Consider the following 25230-nt stretch of genomic DNA (forward strand, 5'->3'; position numbering starts at 1 on the left):
GGGGGGTTGTCCAGCCACAGGATAAGAGAGGCCCCTGGCAGGCTGGGAATTGAGATCTGTACCTGGTGCCAGAGCCCCTCCACGTGTGAGTGGCAGGCAGGAGAGGGGCAAAGAGCAGAGCTCACCTTTCCCACAGACTGTGCAGGACTCTCCCTGTCCACATGCCACAGCTGGAGAAGTCTGATGTGACCCTCCGGCGTCACTTCAGCAGACTGCATGGCAGGACCTGGAGAACTATCTTCCAGGTCCTTCAGTAAGGAAAAGCGCATGGTGGGTGGGGGGAGCTGGGAGATTGCCTTCAAGGGCTTCTCCACTCTGGCGACTTAAACCAGATCTGCCCTCTTTAAATGACAAGTCTGTTCTGGTGATTGCTGGCCTCACGCCTACCTTGATCCTAAATCAAACCAGGCCCGTTTTGCTCCTTGCGCCCCATAATAAGGATGAAGTTGCAGGCTGTGGCATCTCTTTCCCAAGAAATGCTGAACGAGGAGTTGAATGATAAATAACATGCCTGGAGCTGGCTGCAGAAGCCAGGCAGATGGGATGTGCTGATGTTACCTGTAATGCTCTTCTTCTGCAGGTCGGCCCTGCAGGATCCCAGTTTGGGATTCTGGCCTGTCTCTTTGTGGAGCTCTTCCAGAGTTGGCAAATCCTGGCACGCCCATGGAGGGCTTTCTTCAAGCTGCTGGCTGTGGTGCTCTTTCTTTTTGCCTTTGGCCTCCTGCCTTGGATTGATAATTTTGCTCACATTTCAGGATTTATCAGTGGTTTCTTCCTCTCCTTTGCCTTCCTGCCCTACATTAGCTTTGGGAAGTTTGATTTATATAGGAAGCGATGCCAAATTATAGTTTTCCAGCTCATCTTCATTGCACTCTTCTCAGGACTTGTGATTCTGTTTTATTTCTACCCCATCAAGTGCGAGTGGTGCGAGTTCCTTACTTGTATACCATTCACGGACAAATTCTGCGAGAAATACGACCTGGATGCACAGCTCCACTGAAAGGCAAAGACTGGCTTCTCGAGCAGGCACTGGAGATGGACTGTCTTTGCGTTTGCTGGGCCCGTTCCATGTGGACAAAGCCTCTAATCCAATGACACTTCTAACCCTGCCCATGGTTAATTTAAACTGTCTCCTCAGCACTTGGCAGGCATGATTTGCCTTATCTCAGAAGACTCTGAAAACAGAACGTTTGTGCCTTGTTCAATTGTATTGAACCTCTTCTGCTGCCATTGTTTTTATTACACTAGTTTCAATACTACATTTTTAACCAGAGTTGTTTACTACTGCTAAGGTGGTGATTAAATGGTAAGGTAGCATTTTAGCTACTGTTAATTGTTCTGCATGGTCTGTGGCTACGTTTGTTACTTTCTCTCACCTGTGCTGTTTCAGGTACCAGTAAAACCAATCCTTTTCTAGCACCCAAAATAAGCCAGACACAGATTTGCAGCTGGAAATAAGGGCCTCAAAAGCCTCAGAAAACAAAAGGGTCTCTTTAATTGCTGAGAGCGCATTCCACGGACAGCTCTGAGGCAGACATTTCAAATAACAACTGCAAAAGACACTTGAGATTGAAACTCCATTCAACTGGAGTTTGTTTCTCTCTGAAACATTACAGCCTTTTTTCCCCCAGGCAGGTTCTGAATCCACAGTCTGGTCTTGGTAGGGCTGGATTCTCCGCTTCCTCTGTTAAAGAAAGAACGTATTTGGCAGTGACAGTAGTTACCACATGCTGTACACCACCACACCTGGACAGTCCGGGGGGGATCAGCCAGTGCCGCAGGTGACTGCTGGTCACAGGCACCATAGGGCAGATGGCTTGTGCACACATTTTAATACACTGCATGTTGCAAATGTGGCAGCAGAGAAGAAAACAAGTTACAGTGGTCACAAAGCAACAGGTTCTAACCCAGCTAGCTGGAGCTGCAAAACAAAAAAACCCAGGTGTTTGGAAAACCTGCTATTACCACTGCTCTTCAGACACTGTGTTTTTAGATGTGGAGGGGAAGCAGGTGTGATTTTAAAGAGTCTCGGCCACATCTTGTGTTTGTGCGCACAGCTTTCTAAAAATAGTGGTGTAATACTGTCTACGTAGGTTACAAACAGATAAATATACATGCTACTAGTGTCTCCTGTGCTGGAACTGTTTTTAAATGCATGGGCTGCACAGAAATACCATGACCAGAAGTGGTCTAGTAGTGTGTCCTGTCTTCTGAGAACAATGAATCGGTTGAACTCAAGTTTCTATAAACCAGAAAATGGAGAGACAGAGAGACAGAAACTCCTTATAGCTTGCAGTAACTGAGAAAGATGGCTCAAAATATACCCACTGTGGAACAGCAAAGAACTTGCTCTGTTTGCTTGTTGTGCTTGCTTATGCACACCCATGGGACATCTCTCTTAGCTGTGGGTGCTCTGACTGGTACAGGAGCCCCAAGAGCAAGGGGGACACAGTCACTCAGGTGTGAGAATCTGAGGCACACAGAAGGACCAGGTGATGGCAACGGCCTATAGTACAGAGACCTCTGTCCTCCTGGGAGTTAGCTAGCACCCAGCCACGTTCCTGACAGTCACTTCCAGAGATTCAAGAAGCCTAAAAGAAAGCAAGGTCCTAGAAGCAATCACAAGGGCAAACAAAGGAACACTGCATTTACCGAGTCTCAAGACATTGTGGGAGCAGACTCAGAGTCAAAACATAAAGCAGGGTTAGAGAGACACCATTGCCAGCACTAAGATGCTGCTGCTCTGATGTATGTTAACTGAGGTAGCTGAATTATTGTTTCCCACCCTGAGAGAAGCACAAGTAACACAGCCAGGATGTGGAAACAGCCCAGAGCCAGGGTGCAAGCCTACTGCAGACACGAGCATTCACAACTGCTGTGCTATGCAGCGGAGAGCAGTAATGCCAGCTGCTGTGAGCCTGAATGCTGAGGCTCAGGGAAGAGGAAGATGAAGAATTAATGGATATTTAGGACTTACCTGACAGGTTACTTTCGAAGTTTCTTTATGAAGCTGACCTCATCCCGGTTTCTGATGCCATACCTAAACAGAGAATTATGCTGTTATACACCACTTTCCCAGGAACCACAACCTTTGAAATCCTATAGCCTCCTCTTTCCCAGGGGGAGATGGACTCCTGCGATCACGTGCTGTGCTCTAATGCAGGACACGTTAAAATTCTCACTTGTGTATGCAGAACTTGCTGCCATCTGAAGGATCTGATCATGTGCCTTTTTGACAGCAACACCCCCTTAAATCTATCACCCATAGCTCAGTCTTTTGAGGACAGCTTTGATTAGGGCTGTCACTAAATTTTTAATACTTTGGACAAGCTTTTCTTGCCAGTCTGCATGCAGGCTGGCATCCCCAGCACCGCTGTATGCAACAGTGCTCAGAAGCACCTGAGAACAGGCGTGAAAACACAGGACTCATTCATCAGCATTGTTACTAGATTGTCTCTTGATACATGGCTGAGCAGGTCCAGAGCCCAGTGCTCGCGGTCTGAGCCAGACGAATGCACCCAGCACAGGTCAGTTGTGGCTGAGGGACTACCTGAGGCTCTCCTGCCCTGCAGCTGGCCGCTCGGGCTGTCAGTGCAGGGCCCGTCCCACCTCTCTGGGCAGTGCTGCTCCCACCTTCCAGTCAAGTTCAAGTGCAGGACCTACCTGAGCCAGGGCACAAAGCCCCAAGTTAGCCCTGCCTCTGCAGATACCACCTGGACTCTGGCGAGGCCTCGCCAGCCCCCCAGGCACCAAAACAGACTCATTACTCACTCTCTCAGCTTCTTTCTGTCATCTGCCAGTTTCTCCCCGGCGTAGGTTAAGTGGTATGTCCTCCATATGTACTTCCTAGGGGAACAACACTCAGGGGGAGCCGCAGTGCACCCGCTGGCCACGGGAAAGCGATGAAGGTGGGGGTGAGCAGCCAGACCCGCCCCCAGCCCCAGGGTCCCGCTCACCAGCTGAGGTGCTGGACGCCGCCCTGCCGTGCCTGCCGCAGCTGGACGTGCCGCCGGAGCGCCTTCTTCAGCTCCAGCACCGAGGCGTTCTGCACCACCACCACGGCTGGGGGGGAGGACAGCCCCGTCAGCGCCCCGGCCTGCCACCCCCCCACCGCCCGGCCGGGCCGGGCCTGGCCGGGTTACCCCCCCCTCCCCCCGGCCCGTTCCTTCCCTAGGCCGGCTCCTCCCCGCCCGGCCCCGGCACGCACGCATGGTCTCGCCGTCCGCCTTGCAGACGCGCACCGTCATGGCCTGCCCGTACTCCAGCGCCACCTGCGAGCCGATCTCCTCTGCCGTCACCTGCGGGCGGCACGGCCGCGTCATGCGGGTCAGGCGGGCCTGAGCCCCGCCACCGCCACCGCCACCGCCTGCCCCCCGCCCCGCGCCGCCCCCCCGGCCCCACCTGCGGCGGGAGGTCGCAGAGCAGCGGGTCCTGCACCAGCCGCGCCAGCGCCGCCTGGAACAGCTCCAGCACCTCGGCGTGCGCCAGCTCCTCCTCAGCCTCCGCCATCGCCGCCGCGCCGGAAGGGGCGGTCGGCGCCGCGGAACCCGGCGATGCTGCTCTTCTGCCCGGCCTGCGGCAACGTGCTGGTGGCCGAGGAGGGGCCGCGCTGCCACCGCTTCGCCTGCACCACCTGCCCCTACGTGCGCAACGTCACGCGGAAGGTGCCGGGGCGGGCGCGGGGCCGGGGCGGGAGGCGAGGGGCGGGGGGCGGGCGGGACCCTCTGACCGGCGGCGTCCGCAGGTGACGAGCAGGAAGTACCCGCGGCTGAAGGAGGTGGACGACGTGCTGGGCGGCGCCGCGGCCTGGGAGAACGTGGACTCCACCGCAGGTAGGGCCGGGCCAGGCCGGGCTGGGGGGCGAGGCGGGGGGGGGGGACGGGACGACGACACACGGGCCTGGCCTCAGCTGACCGCGCCTCGCCCCGCAGAGCCGTGCCCCAAGTGCGAGCACCCCCGCGCCTACTTCATGCAGATCCAGACGCGCTCGGCCGACGAGCCCATGACCACCTTCTACAAGTGCTGCAACGCGCAGTGCGGGCACCGGTGGCGGGACTGAGGGCACCGATGGCCGGGCCGAGGGCCCCGGCCCACACCTGGCCGCCCGGGGCCTGAGGGGCCGCGGCACGGGCCCAGCCCGCTCTCCCGCCGCGGGGCTGAGGAAGGGGGCTCGGCCTGGCCCGGGTCCCGTGGGGAGGGGTGCGGTATCTCCCGCAATAAACACGTCACTGGGTGGAAGTAACCGTGTGCTGCGTGGTTGCTTTAAAACCTGACTTCAGGCTACCATACACGACCGCAAACGACAGCCGCGGCCTCTGACGAGGTGTTCGTTCCTCCCCACGTTAGGGAAGAGTGTGGGGCGCTTACCTCACACAGCGCAGCGGTTCTGCTACAAGCACACGTAATAAACTACTGCCACGCGCACCCAGAAACCAGTGTTTAAAATACAGATGGACCTTGACAAAACTGAGCTAAAGAACAGTTACCAAACCTTGGCACAGAGCAGAAGGCAAAGCAAAGTGTTAGAGCTGCGGCCTTAAGGGGAGAACAGGAAAGAAAACAGTTGTGAAAACCATGTGAGGTAAAGCAGAAATTATGAACTATGTGGTCTAAGAGCAGTTACTGGGAAAAAGTGGGATCAAATATTATCTGTATCTTAACATTAAGCTTTATTCTCAGTTTAAATACATTCAGAAGTAAAAAGGACAAATAACTTAATAAAAACATGATGGAGCACAAATTGTAACATTTAATCTGCATTAACAGTCACTCCTACAGGCTAAATCAGTTTACTATGAGACAGTTTTGCCTCTTTTATACCGGGATAATCTGCACCCATTTATTCCAATTCACTTCACAGGGGAACACTCTTCCCAGCCTTAGAGTACAGTCTATCGTAGGCTCATAATATATCGTTGGGGTTTCACTCAGTTTGGGATTGTCTAGTTTTTCTTCCACGACTGGCTGAGAAAAGAGCGACACCAAGGATGGCTTTTTCATGTAGAATCGTCTGATGCAACCAAGAGTTTCCAGACCCTGCAGAAAAATTCACATATTTTAGCTTGAGCAGTTACAGTGAAAAAATGCACATAATGCTATTCTACCTACAGTGTTCTCAGAAACGTTAGAGAATTTATACCAAAAGCAGCTTCACTCCACCCCCCTCAGGAGACCACGGGGATGGCAAAGATTACAGCACAACAAAGCACATTCACACAGCTGGATATATGCTCGTTTGTCCCTTTCAGCACAGTGGCTGACATCTGGATACTGACACACAATGCGTGTTCGACAACAGGTCTCAACATTTAGGACCAGTTCGGAATCTTTTAAAGTTGGTACAGATGTGCATCCCAGACTTGTGGGTCAGGCCTTGCTAACAGATTAGCATTCATTCCTGCAGCAGCACCCAGCAAGGCGATCTGTTGTGCTGCATGTGCTGAAAACATCTGGTGCGTATTCAGTAAATACACATAGGTATGCATACAGATTTACTAATATTTGTTATATTAGAGATATAAGCTCTGTGTAGGGTTTCAAAACTAGTTCTTATGAAATTTATTGCTAGAGAAGTTAGATTCAAGTCCTCCAATCTGTACAATGTACAGGTTAATTCCTTGACTTTGTGGATTTGAATAAAAGTTGCCTAGGGATCTGTATTGCTCTCCCACGTGTGTGCCTCACCACTATACACTCCGTACTGCAGTCTTAAACCTGTCCGTTGCTGCTCTGCCCATGCCCTGAGCCCAGCTACTCTCTTGGAAGCGTTCTGTGGCACAGGACATGCGGGCAGGCTGTGATACAACACCCAGGAGGTGGGATGGTTGCTCAGTGCACCATCGGTAGTAAACACAGCTTGCACCGTTACCAAAATGCACGAGCCTTTGGACAGAAGTCCAAATTAATTTCCAGCGTTAGTAAGGGAAGTTGCACTTGGGGGAAGGACCGCAATATTACCCCTCTACTTTGGATTTTGAATCATTGTCAGAAAAAAAAAAAAAAAATCAAGGTTTCATTTGCAAAGTAGCAATGGTGGCAATCAAACTTCAAGATGCAGGGGGGGAAAATAATGAGAAACTCAAGTTTTCTCACCACGTATTGTTTTACAGTTAAGGGTGTATGCCTTTAAGCAGGTCTGTCAGGACAGAAGGTCTTATGGACAGTACTAACACAGACACATTTCAGTCTGACTGTTATGTCATAGACTACCCATCTGAAAGGTATATAAGGAAAAACTTACGATAAACTCTATGGATGATTAACACTGCATTAAACAGCCCAACTTAATATTTCACGGTGACAAGCCACTACTATTCAGTAACCAACCCGAATTTCAACTGCATGTACATCCACTTCAGAAGCAAGCTCAAATTTTAAAGTCAGTAACTCCAAGGACAGGACAAGCAGGCTTCCTTCCTTCCTCATTGTGAGAAGCACCTTGCTCTGGCTTTGCTTAATTTGCACTAAAGGGAGAAGGTAGTCTTTCATTTTCCTGGGACTTCCAGCAAAGTAGCTGCTGACTCGTAAGTGCAGAAGCTGAACCAGATGAAAGTTCACACAGCTGATGATTCACATACCTGCAGTATCTCTAAGACGGCAACAGGCTGCAGCACCCCCACGTAATGCTGCAAGAGCATGCCTTCCGTTATGCCTGGCTTTGTCATGATGTGGTAGAGCACTGCTTCCATCATCCCCTTACACACAGGTTTATTGAGATTCCCATCCACAATCCTCCAGGGTCTCCCAATGAAGCAGACATTCTCGCAGGCCCTGCAAAAGACAATTTAAGTTCACCTCTGTCAGCTATATTTCCCATCGTCGTAATTTCTGCACAATAGAGATTCTTACTACCTCTGTCGCCAGTGTTTGCTCACATCCTAGGTGTAAATTCTGCGGCTGCTCTGAGAATGGGCAGAGACTGGTGCTGATCTACTAGACAGTTCCACAGACCTGAAGTATTTCACACTAGGTGTTCACCACTTAGAAGCACCTTTTAGCACCCTTATACCACCCAACAATTACCTGAGTCTTGATGACCAGGAAAGTTTTGTTTCACTTGTTTGTTACTAGCTCTAACATCCTCCAAAAGTTACCCAAGACCTGCTTCAATCTGCAACATGCAGCTCAGACAGGAACCCAAATTCCTCATTTTTAGCATTCTGGAGTCAAAAGACAGACCCTGCGTGGAAATTCACATTTCCCATACTGCAGCTTCTCCAGGCCTTTCCTGGGCACATGGAAGCTAATCTGGCATCGGACTTACTGAGAAAGAAAATTAGTTTTATTCCTCTGATATTTGGAGCTAGTTGGTTTTTGGAAAAAAACCCCAATGTATCAGAGAAATTTTTTCAGCATGCATATGAGTAACATTAACAAGAACAATGGAGGAAGACATGGGTTTTTTCCATCATAAATGCTCACTGCCTGTAAGAGCATAAAACTAAGGTTTCCAAATCAGTTGCTTCCAGGTATTATTTTGCTAATGCTAAGCATTTAGTTATTCTGCAGACATCTCTGTTACTCACCGGTCCCTGGCTGCTTGGGATACATCTGTCATGGAACTTCCTGGAAAGAAACACACTTTTCAATTCACCCAGACTCTTTATCTAGTGGAAGGAAAGTAAAAGGCAGCTAAGCTGTAAAATGCAACTGCTTATGCTAGAAAATAACACAGGGTCTCAGCATGCCGGTGCTCATGTAGGTTTAACTTAACGCTCCTGGTAACAATATGGAAATTGAGGAGTCCAAGCAGCTGTAGACTTGAGAATGCAAACTCAAGATTTCAGCAGAGTTTGGTTTCAAAGTGAAGGTTGTCTCTGCAACTTCCATTATGCATTATGTCACAGGTTTAATTACACAATTACTTAATGTAGGTACTTCTACCACACCCAGAGGCTTTGGCTTAAGCAGATGTAAACCCTTCAGCTGGCCTTCATCAGTAAAAACTCTGTGCTTGATAAGAACTACTATTTTTTCCCTCCTGTGTTACAAACAAGTAGAGGAAGTTAAATCCGAAACAGTACTTTAGTAGTTTCATGCTAAGAACTGCTGAAGTCTTTGCTGTTTAGACAGCCCTGAATCCATTTCCTGCAGGAAAGCTCCAATTAAACAATACTGGGCCCTAAGATATTATGGATCAGTACGCACTGATTCACATGGCAGCCTGCAGCTGTAAACGTGCGTAACAGCAGATCTTGGCAAAATACCATGCAAGCAGTTAGCTTGCAATTCAGTCTGAAATCAGAGCTGATAAAAACAAAACCAAAATAAAATCCCCAACAACCTACTTAATGTAAAGCTTGGCAAGGAGTACTAGCTATTAAAAAAGAAAACTGGCAGTAAAAAGGAAATGAAAATGAAGTCAAATTGGGTTACAAATGAGGCTATTAATCTTCTCACTGGCATGTGCTGCTTTCTGGTGAATGGCTTAATGACTTTACAGTGTAAAGTCGTGGGCATTCTAGTTAAATGTACACCAGTGGCACTGTGTTTCCTAGGTGTAGAGATGTCTAGCCTTTGGACTGAAGCCAGAGATGAGAAACTTGAGATCCAAAGATGTTTTTGGAGAAGAATAAGACATGGAAATGAGTTTCTAAGGGAAACACATTCCTGGACAAGTCATGAACGTTCCAGCAATAGGCACAGGAAGGAATCTTTGATGTATTTGAAACTTCCAAGACCTTCCAGATCAAGCAGTGTAATGCCGCTTTGTCTGTGAGACATGAAAACCTCTATCACTGGTCTGGCTTCCTAAAGAATCTAGTATTTGCTTATAAAATGGAGCTACCCGTTTGGGATCAACTGATGATGAACTAGTCTCTATTCCTTGGATGTAGAGTGTTCCTACATACCTTTACAGACTCCTGGGTTCTCCTGTAAGTAGGAAAGATCATCATCACTGGCTGATTGTTCAAGGATAGGGATCTGCTGCTTGTGCTCAGTGCTGAGCTCATCATTCTCTTCTTCAAGCTCTTTGTCCTCAGAACACAATTTATCTTGTTCCTTGTAAGTGTCCACAGCATCTGGAGCACACGCTGGGTGTTCAGCTTGGTGGTCTGTCTGCCCTCCCAGTGAGCCTGTTTCTTCATCCATGATCAAAGCTTCCTTCATTGTGACAGGATCAGGAACACCTCCATCAACGTTATTTTCATTTGCATGTTTCAAACCACTCTGTGAAGCCTGGCAGTGTTGATTGCCGTCTTGAAGGACATCATTTTGAGTCTTACATCTCTTCCTTGGGGGTTCATCATCACTGACAGATTGTGTGTCTTTTTCCAGCTGCTCCTCCTCTCTCGAACATCCCTCTCCCTTCTTTGGTTCTGATGGCAGGCAATCCGGCGGTATATCTGGGAGAGTGGTTTCTGCACCTTGCTGATCAGAATCGTCCGGTTTATTCTTCAGACATACTGAATGTAATAGCCATGGCTTGGCAAATACTATTGCAACCAGTCTTACAGTATGGCCTCCTACTTCTAAAACCTGCTGCATTTCAATAAGGTCCTATAAAAAAAAACCAAAAACCAAACCACAAAAATTGTCTCAGGAACTTTCACTGGAAAATGTCAGTTTAACCAAATATCATGGAATCGCTATCTTTAACTGGCGGTAAAGAAAGAGAAAGAGCTTAATAGAATATTCAATTTTCAGTCCTGCTGCACTGAAGTTGAAAAGATGTTTTACCTCTTAAACTTTTCTGAAATTACAGTATGTGATCTCTTGCCTAATAGAAATAGCTTTGTTCAATTTATATTTGCTTCCTATAGCCTGGAAGATTGTCCTATTCAAGGGGAACGCTAAGCATGCAAACATTAATGTATGGAAAGCAGCTGGCTGTAAAACCACCTGAATGTACTGCTCCAAGCTCCTGGTGCGTTCAGGTTCCACCTCTTCATAGCTGCAGAAATGTTTACTCAGCTCAGTTTTGCAAATTCCGAAGTGGGACGTTGCCTCTATTGCACTGCGGATCTCCAAAGCAGCAGCTACATCTGAGGGATTGTAGCCGTAACCTTCTGTACACTCACGGAGAAACTGATCAACCTCATAATTGTCTTCTTGGACCTTTATCAACCTGGTAAAAGTTTCAGGGAGGCAGGAGACTCCCACAGCCATGTTATCAAGCAGAGAAGAAACTGCAAAGCCAATAAAAACCAAGTGTATAAGCTGTGAAGCAGTTGTTACTATGCAATACACTACAGAAAGATAGATATTCTGAGACAGATTAGAGTTGTTCTAGACTATTCCAATTAAAAACAGAGCTTTGTTTTCCTTCTTCATTGCTGCAGTTTTCCTTTTTTCTTTCTGCCTTACATATTTGTCTCTGAAAAGACCTGTAGAAGAGCAAGCAGGTTTACAACAGCTTACCCTCATATCAAAGTGAAGTATCGCTGAAAGACAGTGTAGACTTACTGGTATTCTCTCTAACACTGGGTCAACTTAACTCTAAGTTAACGAGGGAATCATCTCCTTTTTCTTGAAGAAGGTCAAGTGAAAACTCTAGGGCAAGGAAATGCTATGGAGGATCCTATTTGTTCAAGTCAGTTCCTCAGCTCATGAGTTTGCTAGCTTTCCTGCTCCAACCCACTTCTGTGCAAGTTAGGCCAAACAGAAACTAACCTGGAGAGCTGAGTCTTCCGGGAACTGGCGTACATCGCAGCTTAACCTTCACCTGGCAGGAATTGACCACAATATTGTCACTGGGACTCAGATTGCGCATGCTGACAATTCCAGGGGCATAGTAGCCTCTCATCAGTAAGTAATTGGTGTGAGATGCTTGATGAGCTTTTACTTCTATTCTCCGTTTGCCTCCAGAGCTGTCATCTAAGTCATCATCATCGTCATCATCATCCTCGAGTCCTTCTTTTCCCAAACTACAGCAAACAGAGGTGTTTTGTTTGTTTGTTTTCCAAAACAAGAAAGTGACTCATTACACTGAGCAGAGCAAGAACACGTGCTGTTCTGCATTCTCGTATTTAGTCATGAACAGCTGTAGGTATGTCCATAGCAGGCTGATTTAAAGGGCTGAGAACAAGCAACTACAGAAAAGAAAGTACACTAAAGGTCCCTGGAAAAGGAACCTCTCTCTTTTTTGCAAACATGTTGAAATGAACCCAAAATATCTCAGCTTATGGTGCTGAACCTCTTTGGTTCAGCAGACACTTCATCATCTGTCAGAGCACAAAAGCTGAGACCATAATGGATACTGTAGTATAGGCCAGACAGTGCTTATTTTTAGGGGAGAAAAGGAGAAGAATGAATTACAGACCAAACACTTCAGTTACTTTAAAAAAAAAAGGAAACAAAACCCGAAAATCAACATGAAATAAACTGCAGCCAGCCTCAAAGTAAAGAAAGAATAGTAGTAGCAGCCAGAATTGATTTCCCAGAAACAAACTTAGTCAAACCAACACTATTTCTTTCCAGGACACGACAACAGCCATTATGGATAAAGGTGAGCAACCTGATCTAACACTGAAGTCGCCTCTGTTCTAAGCAGGTTATGCCAGAGACAACCAAAGGGTCCCTTCCAACCTTTTCTAAGATGAGTTCGACCTTAAGTACCTTCTCTTAAAACATATTTAACACCAAAAGAGAACACATCATTTAGAAAAAATAGTGCAAGTACATAACCAGCTGGAAAACTGGACTGAGATGCCTGTGCTCAGAAATGGGACTAGTCCAGGGTTCAGTGGGTTTTTACTCATGACCTGGGTGATAAAATAGCTTATTAAGTTTGCATGGGATCACCAAACTGGAGAGGCTGCAAGTTTATGAGAAGACAGGACTTGCGTTCAGAATATTTCCAGCAAACTGGAGAAATAGTCTGGAAAAGAGCAGGAAGCAATTTCATAGGGACAAATGCAAGTTATTTATATTATGCACCTGTCCCTCTACATCAAGAGGAAACAATTAACTAGGTAAAGGAAAAGAAACTTGTTATAGTGAATCACAAGAATCGTAAGCTGTACTGGAGGTGCTTTTTTTTTTGGCTAGACCATGGCCATTCATCATCTTGGGATGTATTAGCAGGCGGATCACCTATATAACATGATGTAATTGGCACAGACCTGCCAGCAAGAGCATGGCATTTGTTTTTTGACATCACAGTTCAGTGCAAAGGAAAATAATGAGAAAGACAGAGATGTGGATAACATGAATAACATACCAAAAACAGAAGTAAAGGAACTGAGGCTGCTCATTTTAAAGAATAGCATATTATGGGAGGAGGACTATGATAACAATCTTCAAATAGGTAATAAGCTGCTCTAAAGAGAAAGAGAACAAAGTATTTTCCATGTATATATACAACAGGAAGCAACAGGTTAAACTACAGCAAGAGATTTTAGTTGCACTCTAGGAAAACATAATGATTGTAAGGATAACTATTCATAGGATTAGACTGCAATGATTGTAAGGATAACTATTCATAGGATTAGACTGCCTAGGGAGAGAGTTTCAATTTCAGTGGTATGCAATTACTGGAAGCTTTAAAAATATATTAAAAAAAAAAAAATCAAAGAGGAGACAATACATAGAACCAATATTGTGGAGACAGGTTTCACTGATAAAGCTGAAACCTCGTCACTAATCCTTCTTAGTTCTTGAAATGGGAAGGTACGATGTTGATGAAAATGCTCATCTAGCACTCACCGCTCTCCTTTCCACATTAGCTCTGATGGCAATGAAGTGCCTAGCAATTTAAATGTCACATATGGGAAGAGAAATGGCTATAGTGACAGGCACTAACTAAAGTGCCATTAAGTCTTCAGAATGATCCCTCAGAAATAAAAATCTAAACAATATGACAGTAAAACACGCTACACTTCAGTGCAGAAAATGCTAATACCAGTCGAATTTCATTCAAGTTACCCCCAAACCATATTTACTAATATAAATAACAGTGTTTACCTTTTTATCACTTCATTTTCCACCATGGTGCTGTCCACCACAACTATCTGCTCTGGGATTCTCACATTCACAGATACGAGTCCCAGGGAGAACAGGGAAAGCATCGCCACACACTGGCCACCAGGCCCATCCATAGGAAATGCAGTCATTCCTTCTGATGATTTGTTTTCTTGATCTTTAAATGAGAAGTTATCTGGCTGGTCTGATTTTTCAGCATCCTTGAGCTTCTCGAGGAACTGAAAGGACTCTGTACAAATTGTACTGGGAAACCGCCATGTAAAAACTCTGGACAAAAAGACAAATTCAAAGAAGCACAAAACTTTCATAATCTGGTCTTACTGTATATGAATTTTAGACCCATGGTAGCACAGAGCAGTCAAATAGTTGAGTTCCACACTAGACCTGGTGACCAAGTACCTTCTACACCTGCTTTTGCAGTCCTTTAACTAGTTCCAGAATATGAGGTATTTATGCACCATGTAAAGGTCAGATACTACATAGCAAATACAAAGTAAAGATCTCATCTGCTTGAGCACTGAATACATTTACAGTTAAACTCTCCCCCAGCCCCGACATCCAGGTGCAGTGCAGCACAACGTAACTGGACAGGAAAAGAAAGCAACCATCAGAATGACAAGAGGACTAAAGAAGTCTTTCCACCACATCTAGAACTTTGGTGCTACCTCTCCTCCGGTCTTTGTAAAGGCTGGCCCAGCAAACTTGGCTGTATTCCCTGTACAGCCCTAATTGCTAATGAATAAAGGGCTAACATACATACACAGACGTTATCTTCATCTCTCCAGCTTCAGCTGTGATGGTCAGGTTCTTTGCTCCAAATACTTCTCTCCTCCGTGCCAAGCATGCCTAGGTAGGTTCTTTCATTTGTTCAAACAATAACCTTTCTGACACTCACCTGTAGTAACTCTGAGACAGCTGATAAGACATAGGTACAAAAGGCAAAGCTCGGCTTTTCTTTGGTCCCAGTGTGTGGTTTACTCGACGGCGATTGACCAAGCTCCTCTTCTGACACTCTAGGAAAGCCTTCACAAGAATGTCATCCCGGTACTCCCGGTACAAACGGAATGTCTGCAAAAAAACCCCCGTTCAATGTAAAAGGCAGTGTTAGCTCTGAATCCACTGTTAAGACTCACCTACTTGAGGTTTACATTAACTAAATGAATATAGAGCTACAAGCCAGAACGTAAATGATGCATATAAATTCACTTAACTACACTATTCTATTCCTTTTATGGGATTCCAGGTTTTCCACAGTAAATGCCGATTAAATTAACTAAATGCTACAGAACACTTGATATTCAAAATGGGATCAGGCTCCTACTAGAGTTATATATGGAAAAAAAAAGCTTATCTGCAACACATTTTGGTAGATTCTTCCCATCACTTTACCAGGAATATTTGCTTCCATGAGCTTGGCTTTCTAGGCTCCACTTCTTCCTGATGAGATATTAAACTCCCTTTGAACTTCTAAATTTGTTTTTTTGAGTGCCTGATAGATGATATATTTTTGTGGTCCCCAATGATGATGGAGAGGCTTCCCAACACCAGTGTCAGCTGGATACTGGGACTGGCTTCATGCTATCTCCTCCAGAGCATAATTCCAGCTGTGCAAGTGGGCACTAAATCATGATGCTGTTTGACGCAATGGAGGGGATGTGGAGTTTATTTCATACGGTTTTGGGGGATTGCTTCAACCTCACATCTTGCAATCTCATCCTCAGAGAGAAAAGCAACATACTGAAAATCTGCCTAGAATATAATTTCCTAAAAGCAGAAGAGAATAATACCCACAGAACGGATACAAGTCTAAGTTTCTGGGATTCTTTTCTCCCATTTGAAAAACGCATATGTCAAAGTAGGAAGGAGAGACTCTTGAGTTGTATAACCAGTAAAGTTTGGTCCAGATACTATACCTGAAATGACTGGCAAGATTTCATCTGGTTATCTGAGAGTGCCAAAGTGCTCTGAATCAAATTCTGTAGCACTAGAAAATGAATATCATAGACACTGAAAGAAAAAAAAAAAGACAAAAAGATTTTATTCATGATGATTTTTGAGCATGAGGTACCTAACTATTAAACTACCACAAAAATATACAAACTTAACCACATCCTTCTGAAATAGCTGTATAAAGGCATGAGATCACTACAGCTGAGGATCATTCACGTAAAGGAGCCTGTTACATTTTCCCTGACCTTCCACCGTGAATTTTTGGATCAGTCCAGATAATCTGACACAAAACAAAGTTCTCTTTGTTAACATCTCCTCCTCTTAAGGTATAGTACCCACCAGAAAACATACACTGTTGTCCTAACGATAACAGCCCACCTTTTTGAGAAGGGCATCGCTGTTGTCATTTTATGCATCAAATCTATAATCTATGTCAGAGGTCCCTACAGCCTTGTCAAAGTATTTTTCTATTAATAAATTTATACACTGTGACAAACAGATGAAGAACGTACTGAATTAGAAGACTATATGAAATTCACAGATGTGAGGGCCGACATGACCTTGGAGTCCTAATGGGAAAAACTGGTGCTACTAACTACTCACCTGCTTAGACTATCCTCTTTTGTGTTTTGATTTGTGTCTTCTCCGATTGCCAAAACTCGAAATCTAGTTAAGGGAAGGGAAAGGAAAACACTGAAACAGAAGTAACATTCTGTGATTTTCTATCAATCGTGAAACCTGGAGGCTGAGAAGCGCAACTGCTAAAAAGGCAAGTGTCGAAACAGCGCAGGGGAACTATCTGCTCCAGCAGCCCTCAGCAGAGTGTCAAAAATTAAAAGAACTGTCCAGATCAATCTCCCTCACTCCACTAAGCTATCTGCTGACATGGAGATAAAAGACTTTGACAGAAGACAGTACAGAACTGTATGGATTTGCTATTCTATTGAGGTTTTGGACTTCCAGTTACCATCCACAGCACTTTTGCTGTAACGTACAGCTATTTCCAAATTAAGAAAATTTACAAAGGTGCTAAATTTTTTATCATTAAATGGTTTGAGACCCAAATTTCCACACTTCTCTCCAAGTGTTATTCATCATGAAAAAGCTTAATCTGGGGCTGGAGAATGCTATACAAGGCTGAGTGCTCTTCTGTATCAACAGTGTTAGCAGCACTGAGATGATTTAGCTGAGCAACCAGCTACAAATTGTGATATAAAATGGGGCCAGTTAACGTGGAAAATGGTAAATAGAAGTCTTCTGTTGCGTTAAAACATTACACCCGAGTACCAACATCTCTAATAGCAAAGCTGAAGATTTGACAATTTAAGAAAATCTGACATTGTGAATTTCTGGTTTATAAAAAGTCTTACTTAGCAAAATGGGAATGGTTTAAAATAAGGAAGCTTGTGTGAATAACTGAAAATCAGTTACATGTATTTAGGAAGTATAGATTTGAAAGAAATGTTGCTTTAGTTACCGAAACCTCTTTTGATACTAAGAGTACAAGTAATGGAGGGTGCAAAGCATGCACAGCAGAGAAGGGGTCTACTCTGAATTGCCCTCCTCTCTCACTGTCAGCCCACGTGCAGAGTCAAAAGCACCATAACTAAAATACCTGGAAAAGAGTTCCTGCAAAGTATCAGGAATCTCAAGTTTGGGATTCCCCAGGGTTGAACTGAATTTCTCTTTCAGTCTTTCCACAAACTCTTTAAACTCCTTTGCACAAACCTTTGAAAACAAGAGACAGAAATGTTATCAATCTTCTACTTTTAATGTGTTCATGGAAAATTCTAGTAGAAGTAGCTGGTTTTGAATTATCAAGTTAGAAACAGTACGACAGATAAGAGAATGCATCAAAACACCTCTGTGGAGGCTGTGTTTGCTGATTTACTTAACAGTTGCAGGTTCTGCCTGCTCACAGCTACAAGCCACCCCCTGTGAACATATTAAAACCAATTACACTGAATTAACAGCATATGATCTCTTGCTAGAGCTTTGTTTAAGTTTCTGTTTAAGTCTTTTTTTTTTGTCTTCATACCCTTCAAGCTTTATCATGTTCTCCATTAAGTCTGTCTGTACAATCATGGCTTGGAGGACACCAGTTACACAAGAGGAACAGTCCCGTGTCTCTCCAGAAACAAGATTTGATTTGCTTCCCAAGACAGACCTTATTTCAGCAGTGTCTCACCAGTGAACAACTATTCTTCATTAAAACAAAAATGAATCGCACAACAGAACTGGCTGGGATTTTCTGACAATAACATTAATCATCATTGCTGGATAAAACCAAAAGAAAATCTTGCCATTACATTGTCCCAGTTGTAAAAATGTTTTGAGATTCAAAGTGGAATTGTTTGCACTGAAAGTGTAAACAACTTTTCAATTTGAAATTGTGGTTGATTTAAGCCATAAAAAGCTCAAAAATTAAATAAAATCTTTTGACTGATCAAATCAAGGCTTCTCTCATGAAATCTGCTTACATTCCTGCTCCACAGAAGCTAACGCAATATTTTGACCTGTAGCCAGAATAAAAAATAAGAAATTACAGAGCAAAAATGTTTTCTTGCTCAGATAACAAGGAGGCTGAGGGTTTTATAAAAAAAATAAAGTAAAAAAAAAAGAGTGCATATAGATGCTCAGTCATGGATGTTTATAAACAAGCACAATGAAAAACCAAATTTTTTGTTGCACAGCAACATGCTGTTTATGTGCCTTTGGAAAGCTGCCTGTGTCCAATTTACTCCCAAAACAGCAATGGTGCTGCAGCTTTACAATGATGCTATTTTAAAAATAGCTAAGGGTACAAGGGAGAGATAAGATATAAAATCACAGTAATTGAAATGGTGCAAGTACTCAGTAATCCAAACAGCGTAAATGTACTCTATGACCTTTTAGAATACTTCCCTCCTACCTGTGGATCTTCATAATTATTTTCTCTATTCATGAAATCTTCAATGAGGGCTTTATCTTGGTAAACCTCAGCCAGGCAAACTCTGCAACAGATACAATTGATGGTGTTGTACATAGCTGAAATTTTCCCATTTCAATACAGATCTGATAGCACTAGGGTGCAAAAAAGTTGAAATTTATAAGTTAGATGAATCAAGACACAGGACTACATCCCTTCACTTAATTTCAAGAGAATTTAGCCTATACCTAGAACACAGACAGAAACCTTCTTACTTATAATTCAGATAGGTCTGTGGATTTCTGACAATGTAACGAGCTCTTCGTCCAACAGAATGAGAAGTTTTATCGAGGGACTCCTCAAAGCTGGCATGCATAATATCCCGAACTACTTGCCAGGGAACAAAGGGCCCTTTTACCTGTGTGAAGAACAAATGTGTTTAGAGTTCAACTTTTATCTACACAAATGATGGTTAGAACCAGGATGAATTCCTAGGACTGGTGAAACATGTGATCAGCATACCGGACTTCTATTTAATGGGTCCATTAAATACCTTTGCATTTAGCACATGACTAGCAATTCGGCACAGCATGAGCAGACTGTCTTCTTGCACTGTCCAGGTGACGCGCAGACGTGTCATTCTCTGCAGAGCACTCTGGTCAGCTTCATCGTGGTAGCGGAGTCTTTTGCTTTTTTCTACAGAATCCTCTTCTAACAAATCCAGAAGGAAAAAAAAAGAAAAAAAAGAAATAAAAAAAAGACAGTTAGCACTACATATTCTGATTAATTCAAACTCCCTATCACAGGCAGTATCAGCACCGGTTGGAGTTTGTAAGAATAAAACATAAAAGCAGAGAAGGAGCTAGCAGTTTAGAAAGTAAAATACATTAGTACCTCTCCCAGGAATGAGAAAACAAGCACTTTAATTAGCAAACTGGCTACTCAGAGCATCGTAGCATGAAGAATCTTTAAGCCAGCTATCAAAAGTTGACTGAATCACAAGGAGTTGATCTGACGCAGACACAATTAGAGTTTCTTTAGTTTGTACAGTAGAGCAGTGCGATCATGATTCACACACAGGTAACAGTTACAGCATGCTGCTGTTTTTCTCCAGAGCTGGTATACAGCCCCAGGATATTTGAACCTCTTCACTGAGAGGCACTCCAAAGAGACGGCCAGTTCATTTCCATTTCCCACACTATGTGACAGTCACATGAGCTTCTCTAAAGCAACTTACAGCAGGCCTATGCATTAAAAAGAATGTTTCTTTTTCCTGATGTGTTAGTTACCTTTCTTTTTCTTCTTCAGCTTCTTTCCAGTGTCTTTCCTAAGCCTCTTCCTCTTTTGGCTTTTTCCACCTCTCACTCGTTTCATTCGGTCCTGGGTTGGTTCTTTACTTATTTCAACACATTCCTCTTTCTGGACAAGTGACTCAGATCCTACCTTTCCTTCTCCCAGAATATTAATTTTGTTACCTAAAATGACACATATTTACAGTAGTGGAGCTTTATAGCAATTACATTCTACAATATTAAGGTATAAAGAGCAAATGCCAAAGTTTCAGTATATTAGTCATGTCATTTCATGCCACTTCTCAGCAGCTCACACCGAATAAAATCCCACATAAATGAAGAATCATCAAGTAATTACTAAGTCTAGTGTACAGTGCACAAACACAAGGAAACTGAATTAAGTTTTATCTTCAACCTGAAGTATTTCCTCCTTCTTAGCTTAAATGTTAGGCTATACAATTTTAACAGTGTCTATCATACAAAACATTGGTCCCTCTAGATTTTCTGCAAACCGCACATCTGAAATTACAAAGGATAAAAATCATTGTACTATAGGAAAGGAAAAAATTTATGTGTCTATTTTACTGCCCCAGAAGCATCCTGGATTGTTGTAAAGAGACAGGAACAACTCCTGTCATCAATAATGGATATAAAATTATTGTTCCATATATCCAGAAATAGGGAAGGAAATTATTTATCTATTTTACTGCCCCAGAAGCATCCTAGATTACTGTAAGGAGACAGGAATAACCCACATGATCCATACTGGGTTTGGCAAAGATGGTAACACCCTAATACAGTCAGAGACCCCACCAGCAGCATCCACACCTTACCTGCAGTGCTGAGTGGAAGGGGGTGTTTTGTTAAGAAGGTTTGGAGTCTCACTGTCAGTCCGTTTTCAGAAACTGTACTTTCCTAAGACAACACAGCTTTCAGAAAGGTGATTGCAAAAGGAGTGCGCTGGTTTTAACAACACTATACAAGATATCCTTTGAGTAGTGTCAGAAATACATTTTCAGTATGAAGGAAAAGATCCCTGAATACAATGAAGAATTAATTTGTCTTGTTACTGCCACATATTTGAATGGCTCCAGAGCTTTTCTTAAATCGCACCGTAATGACCACTAGATTAGGAAGGTTAGAACCTCAGGAAATCTCCTCAAGTTTAAAAGAAGTCAGCCCTGGAAAAGAAATCCTTGATTCTCTCACTGCTGCAGAGGCCAAGCAGAATTTTCTGTAAAACAGTATTTTTTCAAAGCATTTTACATTCCAAAGAAACTTCTAAAAAGCAGAAAACCAAAATGCAAACACGAACATTGAGTAAATGCCTCCTACCCCGTATTCTACCCATCTTAAATCTGAGCCCAAACTGATTGCAATGTATTAGGAGTTTTATCATTCTCAAGAAAACCCGTTTCTCTTGTGTGGGATTCACTGGCGATAGAAGTTGGTCACAGACGTGGTGAGGAAAGCAAAGACTGAAGAATTGCAGGACGTCCTGTTAATACTGAACAACTAGGTGACAGAGTGGCAGATGAAATTCGGAATGAAATGATCCTGCCTGAGGTCAAAACCAAGCAACTCTATTTTTACATACACACTAATAGGTTCTAATTTGAGTGCTACTTAGGGTAGGTAATTACAGACAGTTCTGTGAGAGTACCTGTTCAATGCGTGGTAATGGTCAAAAAGCAAAGCAAATGTCAGGAATTCTTAGGAAAGGAGAGCAACACTATGCAGCTATGTTGGCCACAGCTTGAATGCACTGTGTGATTCTATTTTAACCTTAAAAATGTTATAGTAGAACTAGAAGAGGTTAAAAGAAAGGCAAAAAGAATGACTAAAGACAGAACAGGTTCCATGCTGGGACCAGCTAAGTAATCTAGTAGATGCCAGTCTTTAAAAAGAGATGATAATGGGGAACACGAGAGATATTTACAAAATCAAGTGAAACAGAAAGGGTAATGGAGAATGGTAATTTTCACAGCTTCCCTTAGTACTACAATTATTAGGGAGCTAAAACCATCAAAAGGAAGTGGTGACACATAACAGGACTTTGAAACACTTTGCTACATGAAGTTGTGGATACTAAAGGATTTACACGTGTAAAAACAATTAGACAAATTATTGCTAAAAGAAAAAGCTATTAACAGCTTTGAAACATCACCCCCAGGTTTAGAATGGCCTTCAGCCAAACTTGCAGACAGCTGGGAGAATATTCTGAGGAAATATCACTATACATCTACCTTGCTTTTACAACCTTCCCTACAAATCTACTGGCAACCACCAGAGACAGGACGTTGGGCAGGGCTGGGATGGCCATTCTTATTTGCCTACGTTGGGCTTTCTAGTAATTTAATTTTTTTCCTTGTTCTGGATGTTTCCATTTTCATCTGACAACTTGTCCATTTCAGAAAGGCAAGAAGCACTACTAAGTAATCTAAATTGCTTGCTTAATAAAGTATTTTTCCTTTGGTTGAATGTATTATCAAATTCAGTTCAGGTAAAATTTACATCCAATTCTTTCATTCACTTCAGCACCAAGATTTACCACATTTGACATTCATTTCTTCCCAGCGATGCAAAGCCTTACTGAGACACATGACTGAGAAAGCATGCAAGCAGTAAGATTTTGTTATCAATATCTCAACCTTAAGAATATTAATATTTGGAAAAGTCATTACAGTATATAAATTTTAAAATACCCACCTTCCTAGTCTTATTGATGATGTAGCTTGTCCAGATCCAATTGCGTTTTAGATGCCCATAAAAGCTGGAATCCAGACCTGCAGCTCCTAATCCATCTCCGGGGATAGTTCCATCATCAACCACCTCTCGGCTGCCTCTAACAGGAAGAGCAACAAAATATATAGTAATTATTTTGTAAGAGCAGCTGAGAAGGTGTGCGTGGTACGTGTGCAATGTGTACAACTCTCCCCTTGCTCTCCCAGTTTAGATAGGGCTGGGAAAGAAGAGGAGAAAAAGAGATTAATCCCTTATATTTAATGACTGAGCTTTCTGTAAAGATTACACCCAGAGCAACTTCATTACTGTTAACTAACTTCCAACAGCCATGTTAAATGCTGTTCTCAGCACTATTCCTGCCACAGAACTAGAGAAAACACCTGCTCAGATGAAAAACTTTCTCAGGACAAGTGTGGGGAAAGTCTTCCACAGGAACTAAAGGCCATCATAACCCTGCATTTTTCACACTCTCTCTCCAGTTTTCTAACAAATACATTAAAGCTTGTTTAAATACAAATGCAAGCCAAAAACCCAATGTGCTGCAATTTCTCCCTGATGAACCTAATGATGAATAGCATATAATGGATGAACTGTTTGGGGTTTTTTTTTTAATTCTTTACAAATACAACACTTTGCAAGAAATCATGGAGACAAACTTACTTCTTCAAAATAAAAAAATCAAATTATGAGTGAGCTTTGCACACGCAGTAGATACGACAGCTCTGACAATCCAGCAGTAACACTAAGAGTATTTTTGAAATCCTGTTTCACCGTATGAAAGATTTTTTTGAAAGCTACCATGAAAAAATTACTTCAGACAAGCTTTCAATAAACAACTCTTCCATGATAACATTACACCATCAATTAAATCCAAAACCTGTTTCTTGACCTTAAAGATGTTGCAGTCACCTCCAGCCTACCTGCAAGTCAACACCAGATGTGCAATGTAAAAGATTTCTTACCATACAAGGGAGACCAAATGCGAAAGCTGACAAGAGGACTGAACAGAAGTTTTTTCTATCAGCAAGGATCAATGGAATTAGGTTACCTCAACTCCATTAATTTTTCTAAGACAACTTGATGTATCTACCTGTAACAGTGAACTAACTGAAAATACTTTTAAACAGACTGTATTAAACAATGGAATATGGACAAAACTAAACCACAGTGCACAACACAATAGAAGAAGTCTAACTGGTATTCTGCATGGCTGCCACAGGTTGTAAGTATACAATCCTCTCAAGTATTCTGGATGTGATTAGGCAGAAGATGAAGTGCTCCAGAGATCACTTCCTGATTTCACCAGTGTACACCAATATTGGTAAACAATATGCAGCAAATTGCAACACAGAAGGACAGAATTCAGAATGTGACACTGGGGAGCTACTGAAGCTACAGGGTACTTGACATACCATGATATAAACCACAGGAACAGAGAATCTTTACATTTTTCCCCTTGCATTAACTGTACTTCGGAAGCATTCCTTCCCTCAACTTTGCTTTCCCCAAGATTCTTGCAACACACATCTGTACTACTTTGGAAGGAAATCCCATTCCTCTAGCATGAAAACCTGCTTGGCAGACAAGTTACCTGTAAACAGGATACATAACTACACATCTTTTTAATCAGATAGCCTCTGAATTATGAAAACAGACACCCAAAACGTCAATGCCCAACGGAAATGCTAGAGTCATAACTGCATTTGCTATCGAGTAACGTTGTCAAACCAGAACAGTTCTTTTTGCCCACTCTATTCAAGCAACAAAACAAGGATGAAGATGACATACGTGGTATATTCCAACATCGCACACTTTCGCTCCAGATTGTGTTTATCCACTGCCGACTCTTGTTCCATTTCTACATCTAGTGCAGTCTCCTCTCCTTGCAGATTACTTCTCTTGGAACGGGGACAGCGGATGACTCCTAGACATACAAATGGTTTGGACTATCAGCGTGAGAAGCAAGATTTCAACCCATTTTCAGTCCACCCCATTATGGCAAACTCCTGCTCCCAAACAGTACTAATGTTTTTATCACTTCTCGATAAAACACGCTGCCTTCTTACAGAGGCTAATGATGTTCCAGTTAGTTTCCAGTACAAGGCACAAACTTATCCAAAATTGTATTCAGGGCAGAAGTAATGTGAGGCTGGTACCCCTTATAAGGAAAAAATTGCAGCGGTTCACTGATATTCTAGGCATGAATCACCTTTCAGATACTCAAATGTGGCAACAATCCTCAAGAAATGATGCTGAAGGCTGTGTCTGCTGAAACACAGGGTGAACATTGTTCATGTCTGACACCTTCATGTTGGAGACATGTTTAGGGTATAGCAGAGGAGTCAGGTGATCATTTCATATACTAACAGAACTCAAAGGTAGGAAAAAAACCCCACACAATTTCTAGCTTAC

At 43.2% G+C, this 25230-nt stretch overlaps 4 protein-coding genes across 12 annotated transcripts in view; 2 read left to right on the top strand and 2 right to left on the bottom strand.

Moving 5' to 3' along the window:
* The window catches only part of RHBDF1 (rhomboid 5 homolog 1), a 38746-nt gene extending 37408 nt beyond the window's left edge, over positions 1 to 1338 (top strand). For all 7 annotated transcript variants that reach the window (XM_054843374.1, XM_054843375.1, XM_054843372.1 and 4 more), the window contains one exon: positions 581 to 1338. In XM_054843374.1, coding sequence (XP_054699349.1) covers positions 581 to 1000 — 420 coding nt within the window. In that variant the 3' untranslated portion in view covers positions 1001 to 1338. The remainder of the gene's footprint in view (positions 1 to 580) is intronic.
* Positions 1339 to 1471: 133 nt separating this feature from the next.
* SNRNP25 (small nuclear ribonucleoprotein U11/U12 subunit 25) lies at positions 1472 to 4547 on the bottom strand. 2 transcript variants are annotated; one of them, XM_054843379.1, is made up of 6 exons: positions 4402 to 4547; positions 4208 to 4298; positions 3957 to 4062; positions 3772 to 3846; positions 2978 to 3040; positions 1472 to 1684 (listed from the first exon to the last, which is right to left on the bottom strand). In XM_054843379.1, the coding sequence occupies exons 1-5, from the start codon at positions 4507 to 4509 to the stop codon at positions 2986 to 2988; spliced, it is 435 nt and encodes a 144-aa protein (XP_054699354.1). In that variant the 5' UTR covers positions 4510 to 4547; the 3' UTR covers positions 1472 to 1684; positions 2978 to 2985. The 2 variants fall into 2 exon arrangements, with proteins under 2 accessions (XP_054699354.1, XP_054699355.1); XM_054843380.1 differs by lacking the exon at positions 3772 to 3846.
* POLR3K (RNA polymerase III subunit K) lies at positions 4533 to 5238 on the top strand. The gene is made up of 3 exons (XM_054843382.1): positions 4533 to 4664; positions 4745 to 4832; positions 4932 to 5238. Exons 1-3 carry the CDS (start codon positions 4554 to 4556, stop codon positions 5057 to 5059), a joined length of 327 nt encoding a protein of 108 aa, XP_054699357.1. The 5' UTR covers positions 4533 to 4553; the 3' UTR covers positions 5060 to 5238.
* Positions 5239 to 5652: 414 nt separating this feature from the next.
* The window catches only part of GTF3C1 (general transcription factor IIIC subunit 1), a 40917-nt gene continuing 21339 nt past the window's right edge, over positions 5653 to 25230 (bottom strand). For both annotated transcript variants that reach the window (XM_054843367.1, XM_054843366.1), the window contains exons 20-37: positions 24607 to 24742; positions 22783 to 22918; positions 20907 to 20988; positions 20071 to 20256; positions 19335 to 19492; positions 19057 to 19199; positions 18785 to 18866; positions 17489 to 17601; positions 16477 to 16539; positions 15837 to 15930; positions 14819 to 14991; positions 13906 to 14190; positions 11614 to 11867; positions 10843 to 11129; positions 9852 to 10500; positions 8526 to 8565; positions 7578 to 7770; positions 5653 to 6036 (exon numbers count right to left, since the gene is read on the bottom strand). In XM_054843367.1, coding sequence (XP_054699342.1) covers positions 5815 to 6036; positions 7578 to 7770; positions 8526 to 8565; positions 9852 to 10500; positions 10843 to 11129; positions 11614 to 11867; positions 13906 to 14190; positions 14819 to 14991; positions 15837 to 15930; positions 16477 to 16539; positions 17489 to 17601; positions 18785 to 18866; positions 19057 to 19199; positions 19335 to 19492; positions 20071 to 20256; positions 20907 to 20988; positions 22783 to 22918; positions 24607 to 24742 — 3296 coding nt within the window. In that variant the 3' untranslated portion in view covers positions 5653 to 5814. The remainder of the gene's footprint in view (positions 6037 to 7577; positions 7771 to 8525; positions 8566 to 9851; positions 10501 to 10842; positions 11130 to 11613; positions 11868 to 13905; positions 14191 to 14818; positions 14992 to 15836; positions 15931 to 16476; positions 16540 to 17488; positions 17602 to 18784; positions 18867 to 19056; positions 19200 to 19334; positions 19493 to 20070; positions 20257 to 20906; positions 20989 to 22782; positions 22919 to 24606; positions 24743 to 25230) is intronic.

Source organism: Grus americana, chromosome 15 (genome assembly GCF_028858705.1).
Source record: "Grus americana isolate bGruAme1 chromosome 15, bGruAme1.mat, whole genome shotgun sequence".
NCBI lineage: Eukaryota > Metazoa > Chordata > Aves > Gruiformes > Gruidae > Grus > Grus americana.

Excerpts from the sequence above, each read along its gene's own strand:
- POLR3K (XM_054843382.1), top strand. The coding sequence starts at position 4,554 with ATGCTGCTCTTCTGCCCGGCCTGCGGCAACGTGCTGGTGGCCGAGGAG. Across the intron at positions 4,665-4,744 it reads TGCGCAACGTCACGCGGAAG|GTGACGAGCAGGAAGTACCC; the intron begins GTGCCGGGGCGG and ends CGGCGTCCGCAG. Across the intron at positions 4,833-4,931 it reads GAACGTGGACTCCACCGCAG|AGCCGTGCCCCAAGTGCGAG; the intron begins GTAGGGCCGGGC and ends CTCGCCCCGCAG.
- SNRNP25 (XM_054843379.1), bottom strand. The coding sequence starts at position 4,509 with ATGGCGGAGGCTGAGGAGGAGCTGGCGCACGCCGAGGTGCTGGAGCTG. Across the intron at positions 4,063-4,207 it reads GGCGGACGGCGAGACCATGC|CCGTGGTGGTGGTGCAGAAC; the intron begins GTGCGTGCCGGG and ends CCTCCCCCCCAG. Across the intron at positions 3,041-3,771 it reads GACAGAAAGAAGCTGAGAGA|GTATGGCATCAGAAACCGGG; the intron begins GTGAGTAATGAG and ends TTCTCTGTTTAG.